The sequence below is a fragment of the Neovison vison genome, chromosome 9 (genome assembly GCF_020171115.1).
Source record: "Neovison vison isolate M4711 chromosome 9, ASM_NN_V1, whole genome shotgun sequence".
Classification (NCBI taxonomy): domain Eukaryota; kingdom Metazoa; phylum Chordata; class Mammalia; order Carnivora; family Mustelidae; genus Neogale; species Neogale vison.
In genome coordinates this window covers 36,048,787-36,062,238 of record NC_058099.1, presented here as the reverse complement: position 1 = coordinate 36,062,238, position 13,452 = coordinate 36,048,787, and the positions used below count along the sequence as shown (strand labels likewise).

The window sequence follows — 13,452 nt, the reverse complement described above, 5'->3', positions numbered from 1 at the left end:
TTTAAAAAACCAATAAAAGGACTGAAATAAAGAGTCAAAGAACTCTCTAATAAAAAGATAAAATGTATGAGATAAATACTTCTTTTTAATAGAAAGCCAAACCAGTAGCCCCCAAATTCATCTACCAGGAGTATCAGGAAGAGAAAATGGAGGGGACAACATTGTCAAGAAATAATAGAAGAATATTTCCTAGAATTCAAAAAGGATATGAGTTTCAGATCTAAAGTGTCCAATAAGCATCATGAATTTTAGAGCTTCAAAGGTACAGAGAAGTCCCTCAAAATCTTCACAAGGATAAGAATAAGATACCAACCAAAAATTGAGAATTAGGTTGGTACCAGATTTCCTACTCATATAACTGGGTCCTAGAAATTAGTGGGATCATCCCTTCTAAGGTCTTAATAAAAGTTATTTTGACCCAGAAATCTATACCCAGGAAAACTACAAATCAAGTGAAAAAACAAACCTGTTACTATCTTAAGACTTTTACCCTTGCTGTCAAGGCCTGCCCCAGATCTTTGCATGGCTTGCTTTTTGTTCATCGTTCAGTGCTACCTTTTCAAAGAAGCCTCTTTTCTGTCTAAAGTAGTCACTCCCACCAAGACCTTCTTTATTCTGTTAACCTGTTTTATTTTCATCATAGCACTAGTTTTATTTTCACTTAGCACTAGTTAATATTTTTTTTAACTTCCTATCTCTTGGTCACCTATCTCCACAGCAGTGTAAACTCTTTGAGAGTAAAGACGTTGTCCTTTTTTTTTTTGTTTTTACTACTTCATCTTTAGTCCCTAGAACTATGCCTGATACATAACAGAGCTTTACTATTCTTTGTTGAGTTCATGAAGAAAATGAATGAATATCTGAACTACCAAATTATGAACTCTAAGATAGAAATTAGGTCATATTCATCTCTATATTCTTGGAAGTGCCAAAATAATGCTCAGGAAATACCTTTTGAATGGTTACTAAATGAGGAAATGTTTTAGAATTAGCTAGGTTCTTGTCAGCACTGTAGTTTTGTTTATATGGTATTTATTGCCAGGAGATTGTTAATGTAATTAGATGTAATGCACTCTCAGTTCTTGAAGCTGCAGCACAAATCTTACCTGGTTTAAACACTTCATTTTCTTCATTTTTGGAAATGTTTCTTAGGGGAAAATCTGGCAGATACAAAAAGCATATTTAGCAAAATTGCTTCCTGATGAGCCCCAACTGAGCTGGAGTTTGATCCCCTCTCTCTCCCCAGTGACAGTGACACTGCTTTCTAAACCCCACTCTATTAAGTAGTACGAGTGTGTCTATTGAGTAAAGAAGCAGAGTGTTTGAAATTTGAGTGGTGCCAGACATCTAGGATATATTTTGGGGGTAAGGAACAGTGAAAAGTGCAGATGTGAAGGTCAAAGGACCAAGGAATACTTTTTGTTTACAGCTGCCTGTGAAACCTGGGAGCTCCCCTGTGACAGGGACATCCTTAGTAGTTCTCTGTTAGTTTTGTCAACAGTGACAAAATTGAGTATCTCTGAGCGTTTACTGGTACTACTTTTTGTGAAATGGAATGCTGTCTGCTCTCCTTGGATCTGACTGGCTCTGATAATAAACAAGTAACCTGGGGGTTTGTAGCCACAACCAATTTCTTATTTGTTTCTAACTATAGAAAAGAAGCAAGATGAAGTGTTAGAGACTACATACCAAAAAACTCCATCACAATAAGAGACATAGAATATCTGCAAGGGCTTAGAAAGCCTTGGGATAGCAGGAAAAGTTCTGGGAATGAGGAAAGAGCAGACTGTGTCCTGGCCCTACAGGCCTCACACTGACAGGGAAGCTCTGCCCTATGGAATTTGGTCTCATAGAGGTAATTTTCCTTTCTGGTGGCTTAATCTGAGCAGAAAGATCTGGTCCTGGGGGACTCATGGTCTCACAGTAGAGGCAGGGCACATCATGAAATCATGGGTTATTCTCAGTTATCCAGGCAACAGAGATGAGCAGGTTGAAGTTCCCCTGTAATATTTTCCCACAGTTTTGAAAGAAATAATTAATTTAATAATTTATAACAAATAAATAAATTATAAATAAATCTCTATTTATAAATAATAATTTATTCTTTTACCTTCCCCATTTTCTCTCCCACTGGAGCTGATGAAATAGTGTCAAATATGGACTCAAATTTAATGCTGGCCACATAGATTATCCAAAAAGGAAGGTGGGACCAATAGAATTCATCATTGAGGTTTGATCTGAATAATGAGGATAGCCTTGAGTTCACATTGAAGAGAAGGAGAAAGAAATAGGAATAAGATTGAGAAGAAACCGTTTTATAGCCCCAGAGAGACCATCACAAAGAGCTCAGCTACTCAGTATGAATCTGCGTTTGACTAGAAATAAAAGCAGGTTTTAATTTTTTTTTTCAGTTTTCCTCTCTTTGGTTCTCCCCCATCCCATTACTCATTCAACACTAAAATCTCAAATATTGAATGACACTAAGGATTTACTTTTAATTTTTAAGTGATAAAAGTATGTGGTTATGTGTTTAAATAATATCCTTTAAAGGTATATATTAAACAGATAAAATTATATAATGTGAGAAATTTGCGTCAAAGGGGAAGAGGAGGGCACCTGGGTGGCTCAGTGGGTTAAGCCTCTGCCTTTGGCTCAGGTCATGATCTCAGTGTCCTGGGACTGAGTCCCGCATCGGGCTCTCTGCTCTCTCTCAGCGGGGAGCCTCCTTCTCCCCGCCATCTCTCTCTGCCTGCCTCTCTGCCTACTTGTGATCTCTGTCAAATAAATAAATAAAATCTTTTTTAAAAAAATTTTTTAAGAAAAGGGGAAAAAGAAGTTTAAATGAAGTAAGACTGGCAATGAATTGATAGTTGTTGAAACTGAGTGATGGGTACATAGGTATTCATTATACCATTTATATAACAATATATATTTGAAATTTTTCATAATAGAAAGTTTTTTAAAATCTCATTTTCTGAGAATGGTCTCAGTTAGACCTACTCCTTCTGTGTTTTATACACTTGTCTTCAAAGACTTTCCCCTCAAAAATAAGTACTTTTCCCATCAGCAACTCAAAGATGAAGAACTCCAGCCATCTAGCAGTGGGAATGTGTTGCTTTGAGCTAATTACACTTTGTGACAAAGTGCACAGGTATGAAGATCATTGAGCAGACTTAGAAATGGTTCAACAGTAACATCATATCTGTCTGCTCTAAAGGTATGTGGGCATCTAACGAAGTGGAATGTAAAATTGTACAACTTTGGAAAGCATTTAGCAGTTTCCTAAAAAGTTAAATATAAATTTACTGTAGGATCCAGCAAGTCCAATTCTAGATATTTACTAAGGAAATAAAAGCATATATCCATGTAAAATCTTGTGCACACATGTTTGGCACATAAACTGGGAAAACTCAAATGTCTAACAAATTAGTAAACAAATTGTGCAATATCCATACAATAGAAGGCTACTCAGCAATAAAAATAAATAAACTATCAGTAGATGCAAAAACATAAATAAATCTCAAAATAAAAAAATTATGCTGAGCCAAAGAAGCTGTCAAAAAAAGAACATATATACATATATTTTAAGATATAATTGGCATGTAATGTATGAGTTTAAGGTGTACCATACAGTGATTTGATATATGCATATGTCAAATATATAGTGAGGTAATTACCACACTAAGGATAGTTAACACATTCATACCTCACAGAGGTATAATTCTTTTGTTTGTTAGTTTGGTGGTAAGAGCTTTTAAGATCTACTTACTCAGCAACTTTCAAAAATACAATACAGGATTGTTAGGCCTAGTCACCATGCTGTTCATTACATCTCCAGAACTTAAATATCTTATACTGGAACTTTGTGGTCTTTTACCACCTTCACCCCACTCCTCCTCACCTACCTTTAGCCCCTAGCAATCACCAATTTGCTGTCTGTTTTTATGGGACTTTGTTTTTGTTTTAAATTCCACATAAAGAGTATCAGAGTATTTATCTTTCTCTGACTTATTTCACTTAGCATAATGCCATCAACGTTCATCCATGTTGTCACAAATAGCAGAATTTTCTTCTTTTTTATGGTTGACTAATATTCCTCTGTGTGTGTGTGTAACACATTTTCTTTGTTCATCTGTCAGTAGACACTTAGGTGATTTCCATGTCTCGGCTTTGGTAAATAATGGCACAGTGAACATGGGGATACAGATAACTCCTCAAGATAGTAATTTAATATCCTTTTGATATATACTCAGAAATGGAATTACTAGATCGTATGGTAGTTCTAGTTTTAATTTTCTCAGGAGCATCCGAACTGTTTTCATAACGGCTGTACCAATTTACATTCCCAACAACAGTGTACATCCCCCCAGTACGTGTTATCTCTTTTTTTTTTTTATTACAGCCATTCTAACATTCTTTGATTATAGCATTTCTAAGGTGACATCTCATTGTGGTTTTGATTTGCATTTCCCTGATAATTAGTGATGTTGAGTATCTTTTCACATGCCTTTTGGGCATTTGAAATCTAAATACGAAACAAATATTTGAAACCTATTATTGGGGTGCCTGGATGGCTCAGTCAGTTAAATGCCTACCTTCAGCTCAGGTCATGGTCTCAGGGTCCTGGGATGGAGCCCCATGTATAGCTCTCTGCTCAGTAGGAAGTCTGCTTCTCCTTCTCCCTCTGCTCCTCACCCCTCCTCACTTGTGTGTGCATACTCTCTCTCTCACAAATAAATAAACAAAATCTTAAAAGAAATTTTAATTAAAAAATAAACCTCTTTTCTATTTAGGTCCTTTGCCCTTTATTTAATCGAATTATTTGCTTTTTTGCTATTTGCTGTTGAGTTACATGACTTCCATATGTATTTTGGATATTAACCTCTTATCAGATACACAATTTGCAAATATCTTCTTTCACTCCATAGATTGCCTTTTTATTTGTCAATCATTTCTTTTGTTGTATAGAAGACTTTAATTTGATGTAATCGCACTTACCCATTTTTGCTTTTGTTGCTTGTGCTTTGGGGTTGTCACATCCATAAAATCATTGCCAGACTGCTGTCAAGAGAGCTTTTTCTCTGCTTTTTTCCTAGGAATTTTATGGTTTCAGGTCTTACATTTAAGTCTTTAATCCATTTTGAGTAAATTTTTGTGAGAGGTATAAGATAGGGGTCCAGTTTTACCCTTTTACATACGATTATCTAGTTTTTTGAGCACCATTTATTGAAGGGTCTGTCTTTTCTCCATTGAGTTTTCTTGCCTCCCTTGTCCAGTATCAGTTGGCCTTATGTGCATGGGTTTACTTCTGGACTCTTGACTCTGTCCCATTGGTGTATATATCTGTGTTTATGCCAGTATCATACGTTGTTTCTGTTTTTTGTTTTAAGCTTTTATTTATGTGACACGGCGGGGTGGTAGAGAGCAAGCTACAAGCAGAGGCAGCAGCAGGCAGGGGAGAAGCAGGCTTCCCACTGAGCAAAGAGCCCAATGTGGGGGTTGATCCGGACACTGGGATCATGACCTGAGCCAAAGGTAGCTGCTTAACCAACTGAGGCACCCATACTGATTTGATTAATATAGCTTTGTAATATAGTCTGAAATGAGGACATGTGATGCATCTAGCTTAGTTTTCTTTCTTAAGATTACTTTGGCCATTCACAGTTTTTTAGGGTTCTATAGCAATTTTAGCATTAGTTTTTCTATATCTGTGGAAAAAAATGCCATTGGAATCTTGATAGGCATTCCATTGACTCTATAGATAGCTTTGGGTAGTATAGAATTTAACAATGTTTATTGTTCCAGTCCGTGAACATAGAATATCTTTACGTTTATTTGTATCTTCACTTTCTTTCATTAGTGTCTAAATCCCAATTGATCACAATGTTTGATCCTTTAAATGTGTTGTTGAATTTGGTTTGTTAGTATTTTGTTGAGAAGTTTTGCATCTATATTCATCAAGGATATTGGCTTATTGTTTTTTTCTCTTGTAGTGTCCTTGTCTGGCTTTGGTACCAGGGTAATCTGGCCTTGTAAAATGAGTTCAGGAAGATTATCTCCTCTTCCCAAACTTCTTTTCTAAACATCATTCTCAAATTTGTCTTTTTTGCTTCCTTGTCCCTCTATACCCTTTTCTCTCTCAACCTGATGACAGATTGAGCTAACTTGGAACCATGATCTTGGGTAAGAAGGTATTATCTTTAGGGGCATCTGGGTGGTGCAGTCAGTTAAGCAGCTGACTCTTGGTTTTGGCTCAGGCCATGATCTCAGGGTTATGAGATTGAGCCCCACATTGGGTTCCATGCTAGTTAGCAGCAAAGTGACTTTAGGAAAAACACTTTTCTGTTTTTAGTATCAAGTTCCTTATCTATTACTAAAAAGGAGGTTTTATAAATATTAAATTAAATAATATACATAAAGTACTCAGCACAGTTGCTGATATTTAATAAGTGTTTAATATAGTTTAGTTACTTTTTAAAGATTTTATTTATTTATTTGACAGAGAGAGACACAGTGAGAGAGGGAACACAAGCAGGGGAGTGGGAGACGGAGAAGCAGGCTTCCCACCCAGCAGATCATGGGATCATGACCTGTGCTGAAGGCAGATGCTTAATGACTGAGCCACCCAGGCTCCCCTAGTTTAGTTACTTTTATTTCCCTTCAAGGTTCCAAAGATGCCTCCTGCTGGGCTTTTTTTTTTTTTTTTTCCTATTCTGGGTAGTACTGGTTAGAGCCTATGAGCTATAGGGCACCCCTCACCTCCAAGAAGAGAGAGAAGTTTGTTGAGAGATAAGTCTCCAAAAGGTAGGTCTGAAGCAGCATATGTCTTGGACAAAATGTTAATTCTTTTTTTGATTTTTCAGATTTTCCTGTTTTTAGGTGGCATGTGTTTTATCCTAGCAATTGGGCATGGCATTTGGGAGAACAAGAAAGGCTACTACTTCCAGGATTTTCTACCATGGGAAGAATTTGTGTCTTCATCAGTTGTCTCTGCCATCCTCACGTTCTGGTCCTATTTCATTATTCTCAACACTATGGTGCCCATTTCCCTTTATGTCAGGTAGGCTTTTTTGATCACTTTGTGTTATAGGGGGAGAAACTGACTTTTTACTTCCTGCTTAACTTACCAAATAGACTGTGAATGTTTAGATAACATAGATTGCGTGCTCTTTAACTGTTTCCTTCCCACAGTGCCCAGTGTACAAAACACTCTGAGAAATGTCTAGAGATAGGGGTGCCTGGGTGGCACAGTCAGTTAAAAGACCAACATGGTTTCAGCTCAGGTTATGTTTCAGGGTCCTGAGATTGAGGCCCACATCTGGCTCCATACTCAATGTGGAGTAACCTTGGGATTCTCTCTTCTTCTCCCTGGCTCCCTTCTGCTTGTGCTTCTCTTTCTCTCTCTCTCTCAAATAAATAAATCTTAATAATAAAAAAAAAGATAAGAAAACTGCCAAACTTCTTATCCAAGTGTTAAAAAAAAAAAAGTCTAGAGATTGTGTAAGTGCTTTCCATATCCAGGATACTGTGCTAGATACTATGTGTGTTATACAAAAGAAAATCATCCCTACCCTCAAATGGCTTATAATGTAAATGACTAGGGGCACCTCAGTGGCTCAGTCGTTAAGCATCTGCCTTTGGCTCAGGTCATGATCCCAGAGTCCTGGGCTCCCTGCTCCATGGTGAGTCTGCTTCTCCCTCTCCCACTCTCCCTGCTTGTGTTCCCTCTTTCACTGTATCTCTCTCTGTCAAATAAATAAATGAAATCTTTAAAAAAAGACTAAGACATATAAACCCATACAATAATTAGAAAAAATGTACAGAAATTGGGTGATGCTAAAGCACAAGCCAGGGAGCCACAGTTAATCAATGAGATAGGTTCCAAATATTCATTTGTAAATCATTTAATCAGAACTCACATTCTGTTTTCCCATAGAAACAATATGACAAATGGTAGATAGGTATAATTATGACCTAAATTCTGGTTTCAAAAAGTTGGTACAGAAAAGGATGTTTCCTCCTCCTTTGCATGGTCAAAAATTTGAAATAGATAAAATAAATTTTTACTCTGATCTCCTTTTTTCTGTTTTCATCATTCCCTTTCACAATATGCACCCAGACACATTTTCGTATCCTTCTTTCCAAGTGTCCTAAGCCCTGCCCTGTGACAGTCCAACCTGAAAAGCACCTTAAGTGACAAAATTATCTTATTAATTTAATATTTATTGAGCACCTACTATGTGCCAAGCATTATAATAGGTGTTAGAAATAGAAGCATGGGGCGCCTGGGTGGTTCAGTGGGTTGGGCCGCTGCCTTCGGCTCAGGTCGTGATCTCGGGGTCCTGGGATCAAGTCCCGCATCGGGCTCTCAGCTCAGCAGGGAGCCTGCTTCCTCCTCTCCCTCTCTCTGCCTGCCTATCTGCCTACTTTGATCTCTGTCTGTCAAATAAATAAATAAAATCTTAAAAAAAAAAAAAACCACCTCGCCATTAGCAACCACATGGATGGAAGGAGAGATGTTGCAGTAGGTGCAATAACTCAGTCTGGGAAAGTGAAATACCATATGATTTCAGCCATGTGTGGAATTTAAGAAACAAAAGATGAATATAGGGGAAGGGAGGGAAAATTTTTAAAAAATAAATTTAAAAAAATAGAGGAAATCAGAGAGGGAGGAAAATTATAAGAGACTCTTAACTCTAGGGAACAAACTGAGGGTTTTCAAAGGGGATGTCATTGGGTGTAGGTTAACTGGGTAATGGGCATTATGGAGGGAATTTGATGTAATGAACACTGGATGTTATGTGTAAATTTTGAATCACTTAATTTTACCCCTGAGAGTAATAATGCTGGATATGTTAATTGAAATGAATTTAAATAAATAAAATTGGTTTAAAAAAAAAAAGAAAGAAATAGAAGCATGAATAACAAGACAGCTGCTTCTCTAGATAAGCTTATAACATAGCCATGGAAACAGATACTTAAAAAATTACAGGGCCACCTGGGTGGCTTTGTAGGTTAAGCATCTGCCTCCAGCTCAGGTCATGATCCCAGGGTCCTGAGATGGAGCCCCGTATCAGGCTCTCCACTCAGCAGGGAGCCTGCTTCTCCCTCTGCCCCTCCCCCTGCTTGTGTTCCCTCTCTGAATGTGCTTCTCTCTGTCAAATAAATAAATAAAATCTTTTTAAAATTATGGTACAATATAGAAAATGATGTAGTAGGAGTATGTATGGGAATGCTGTGGGAGACTAGAAGAGGAATGGGTTGATTCTACTTGGAGAACCTTGGGGATTTCCAAAAAGTAACAATCAAACTGATACTTGAGAAAAGAGTAGAATTCACCAAGTAAAAATAGCAAAACAATATTGCAAACAGAAATATCAGTTTGTATGATTTTTATGGTTTGTATGGTTTGGTGTGTTTTATTTTTTTTTTAAAGATTTTATTTATTTAGTTGAGAGAGAGAGAGACAGTGAGAGAGAGCACTAGCGAGGAGAAGGTCAGAGAGCGAAGCAGACTCCCCATGGAGCTGGGAGCCCGATGCGGGACTCAATCCCGGGACTCCAGGATCACGCCCTGAGCCGAAGGCAGTCGTCCAACCAACTGAGCCACCCAGGCGTCCCGGTTTGGTGTTTTTTAAAAGCTTGATCTAGTCAGAGAACAGTGAGTAGCCTAGGATAAAATGTTGGATGGTAATTTAATATCAGATCCAAGAGAGCCTTAAATGCCAGGACAAGTAGTCTGGATTTTATCCTAAAAGCCAGAAAGACCTTTCTAAGGATAGAAATAATCTGATTAAATGTTTGGATTTAGAGAAATTGCTGTGTTGGTTAGTATGGCAAGGAAGGGAGGGATCAAGAGTCCATGCATGAGATCTAGTAGTCAATAATGTGGGCTAGAACCCTCCCACCTCACCTGAAATAAAAAAATCCACATTGCTCAATGCAGCTGTCTCTTAGAAGCTATCAAAACTAACACACATTAAGCATGAATAATGATAGGAAGGAGGCCCCTTAAAAATCTTAACTGTTTTAAAATGAAGATGCTTGTTAACCATAAAGAATCTATAATGTACCTTACTTGGAATAGAAGAGGAATGTGAATAGGCAATAGGGAAAATTCAGATAAAGTAAGGAGGACACTATTAGGGTTGGTGATGAGGGAGAAGCTACCCCACAGGAAGACTGGGTCTGCCTGGAAATTTATCAGGTCAGCTTCTATAATCAGCTGTTTCTAATTTTTAGACATCCTTCCCTTCTTATGTACAAAGAAGTTTGAGTGTTTCAAGTTTCTCTCTCTTCTTTACCGTGGATTTACATGACAGTTACAGTAATCCTCTAATTTAACCTAGGCAGCCTTTTAGTAGTTAGTTCTTAATTCTTTTTTTTAAAATATTTTATTTATTTATTTGACAGAGAGAGATCACAAGTAGGCAGAGAGGCAGGCAGAGAGAGAGGAGGAAGCGGGCTCTCTGCTGAGCAGAGAGCCCGATGCGGGACTCGATCCCAGGACCCTGAGATCATGACCTGAGCTGAAGGCAGCAGCTTAACCCACTGAGCCACCCAGGTGCCCTTAGTTCTTAATTCTGTCAGGCTTTGCATTACTGCAGAAATTCAAAATATTTTACTTTTCCTGGGTATGTTTTGGAAGAAGAAAGAATGAAAAGGGGTTATGCCTCAGCAAAATTAAGTATGTCTCGGGTGGTAAAGCCCTGGATAATAATGGTCAAAATCAGAATTACATTGGGTTGGCTGGTGGGAAGAGTCCTTCAAAATCCCTGGTAGGTTCCCAAGGAAGATACTCTGATTTTCAGGTCCTCACCCTGACCTATCATAGGACTGTTAAGAAGGAAACCAGGATGATGTATTTGATCTCTTCTGACCCAGGACCCTTCTTTTCTTGCTTTCTTCAGTGTTGAGATAATAAGACTGGGCAACAGTTTCTATATCAACTGGGATCGGAAGATGTATTATGCACCAAAGAATACACCAGCACAGGCTCGCACCACCACCCTTAATGAGGAACTTGGCCAGGTCAAATATGTGTTCTCCGACAAAACTGGAACCCTGACTCAGAACATCATGATTTTCAATAAGTGTTCTATTAATGGGATAATCTATGGTATGCATGCCTTCCTGCTTTCCCTGAGTCCTAGGGAAATTCTATCTTGAAATTCTTTCCAAGAGTAATCTCCCTCTAAATCTATATGCCTCTGAAATTCACATTTACCTCTTAATCTTCAGCCTTCCCTATTTGCTAAGCAAAGATCCCCGACTCCATTTACCTGCTTACCAAAAAGCATTTGTTTAACACCTTATAGAGGTAAACCATTGTGTTGGAAATTGGGAATACCAAGATGTACAAGACTTAATCTCTGTCCTCAAGGTATTCCTGATGTCTTGAGAGTGTCAGTTCACTCATACTAAATCAGACGGAGAAACCAGCATGTTGATGAAGCTGCTAATCTCCACTTCAGACCAATAAGCAGGCTTGAGAGAAGCTATCAAAGGAACATAATGAATGCCACTGAATTGTACACTAAATAATAGTTAACATTTTATGTTACATGTATTTTACCACAACAAAAAAATTTAAACCTCTCTTTAAAACCCTTGCCAAGGGGCACCTGGGTGGCTTAGTCAGTGCATCTGACTTCAGCTCGGGTCATGATCCCAGGGTCCTGGGATTGAGTCTCACATCAGGCTCCCTGCTCTGCAGGGGGCCTGCTTCTCCCTCTCCCACTCACCCTGCTTGTGTTCCCTCTCTCGAGACAGTGAGTCTCTCTCTCTCTCTGTCAAATAAATAAAAATATATGAATAAAAGAAAACCCTTGCCAAGTCTCTGCTCTGTTTCCTTACCAACAGGTTATGGCTATGACAAGAATGGACAAAGGGTAGAAGTCTCTGAGGTGAGTGATTGCAGCTCCCTGTAAAATGCATGTGGGAGCTAAGGCTGTGCTGCATAGCAACATCGTTGACACAAATTGGGAGTCCCTTAGCTCCTGAAATAGTAAAGCTTTTATTGGCTCCATAATATCAGAAAGCATTGTACAAATGGCCTATGTTTATTTGTAGGCCATTTGTTCAATGGGATTTGGGTTTGTGTTTTTTGGGTTTTTTTTTAAGATTTTATTTGTCAGAGAGAGAGAACGCAAGCAGGGGGCAAAGGAAGAAGCAGGCTCCCTGCTGAGCAAGGAGCCTGATGTAGGACTCAAACCCAGGACTCCAGGATCATGACCTGAGCTGAAGGCAGACACTTACCTGACTGGGCCACCCAGGCATCCCAAGAATTCCTTGCATTTTAAACATTCATATTTTATAGTTCAAACTCCCATTTGTTGATTAATTCTTTTTTTTGAAATCTGTGTTTTAAAATGAAAATACCTTTTTTTTCTGTTTAAAAAATAATCTATGCTCACTATAAAAAAAAAAAGTCCAAACTATACAGAAATGTATGAAGAAGAAAGTTAAAGTCACTCAATCCCTTGTAGAAAACCAGTGTAAAATTTAGAGGTATACTCTTTCAGATATTTTTCATGTGTGTATATGCACACACATATACATTGAGATCTAATGATAGACATATGAATGGATGGATGGGAGGAAGGAAGGAGAAGAAAGAAAATAAGGAAGGAAAGAAAGAAAAGGAATGAAAGAAGAAGCATTATAGCAAGTATGCTATTTTCACCCTCCTTTTTATGCACTTGATGTATATTGTAGTCTTGTTTCCATGTCAGTAAATTTAGGTCTACATCATCATTTTGGATGAGTGGCATATCCAATAGTATTAGTGTACCTTAATTTATTTAAACAACCCCCTATTTTTATTCCATTTTCTTTTGCTATTATAAATGATATTGTGGTAAGCAGCTTGGTATATACATTCTTGTCTCTTCTTCTGATAATTATTTCTTTAGAATAAAGTCCTAGAATTGAAATTGGCTGGTCAAAGTGTAGCCACATTTTTAATGAATTAATATTGCCATATTGTTCTCTAGATAGATTGCATCAATTTATAATCTCACCAAAGTATCTGAGAATTCTTTTCTTCCCATATCCATATCAGTACTGGGTATTAATCATATTTTAATCTTTAGAAATTTAATTGGTAAAAAGTGACATCTCATGTAATTTATCTTCCTCTGTTTACTAATCAGATTGAATCATTTTTATGTCCTTATTTTCCTTCCCCTACCCACTTAATTTCCTATTTATAATATTTTATGAGTTGCCTGTTCATACTCTTTGCCCTTTTTTTCTTATTTGAAAGCACTCTTTATATAGTAAAAACACCAACTCTTCCTTTGGCACATACATTATAGTTACTTTCCCCATTTTTGTCTTTTGGGTTTTGTTTATCATTTTTTTTTCTGTGTAGAAGTTTCTAATGTGTGTGACCAAGTCTGTCAGTCTTTTTCCTTTATAGTTTTAGGATTTGTGATATATTTAATAGTCC

At 37.6% G+C, this 13,452-nt stretch overlaps 1 protein-coding gene across 1 annotated transcript in view; it reads left to right on the top strand.

The window, feature by feature from the left end:
* Window positions 1–13,452, top strand: part of LOC122916719 (phospholipid-transporting ATPase FetA-like) — a gene marked incomplete at its 5' end in the record, with an annotated part of 62,802 nt that overhangs the window by 22,721 nt on the left and 26,629 nt on the right. Inside the window, 3 exons of the mRNA XM_044264141.1 lie at window positions 6,864–7,060; window positions 10,910–11,163; window positions 11,862–11,905. Of these exons, the coding sequence (XP_044120076.1) occupies window positions 6,864–7,060; window positions 10,910–11,163; window positions 11,862–11,905 (495 nt within the window). The remainder of the gene's footprint in view (window positions 1–6,863; window positions 7,061–10,909; window positions 11,164–11,861; window positions 11,906–13,452) is intronic.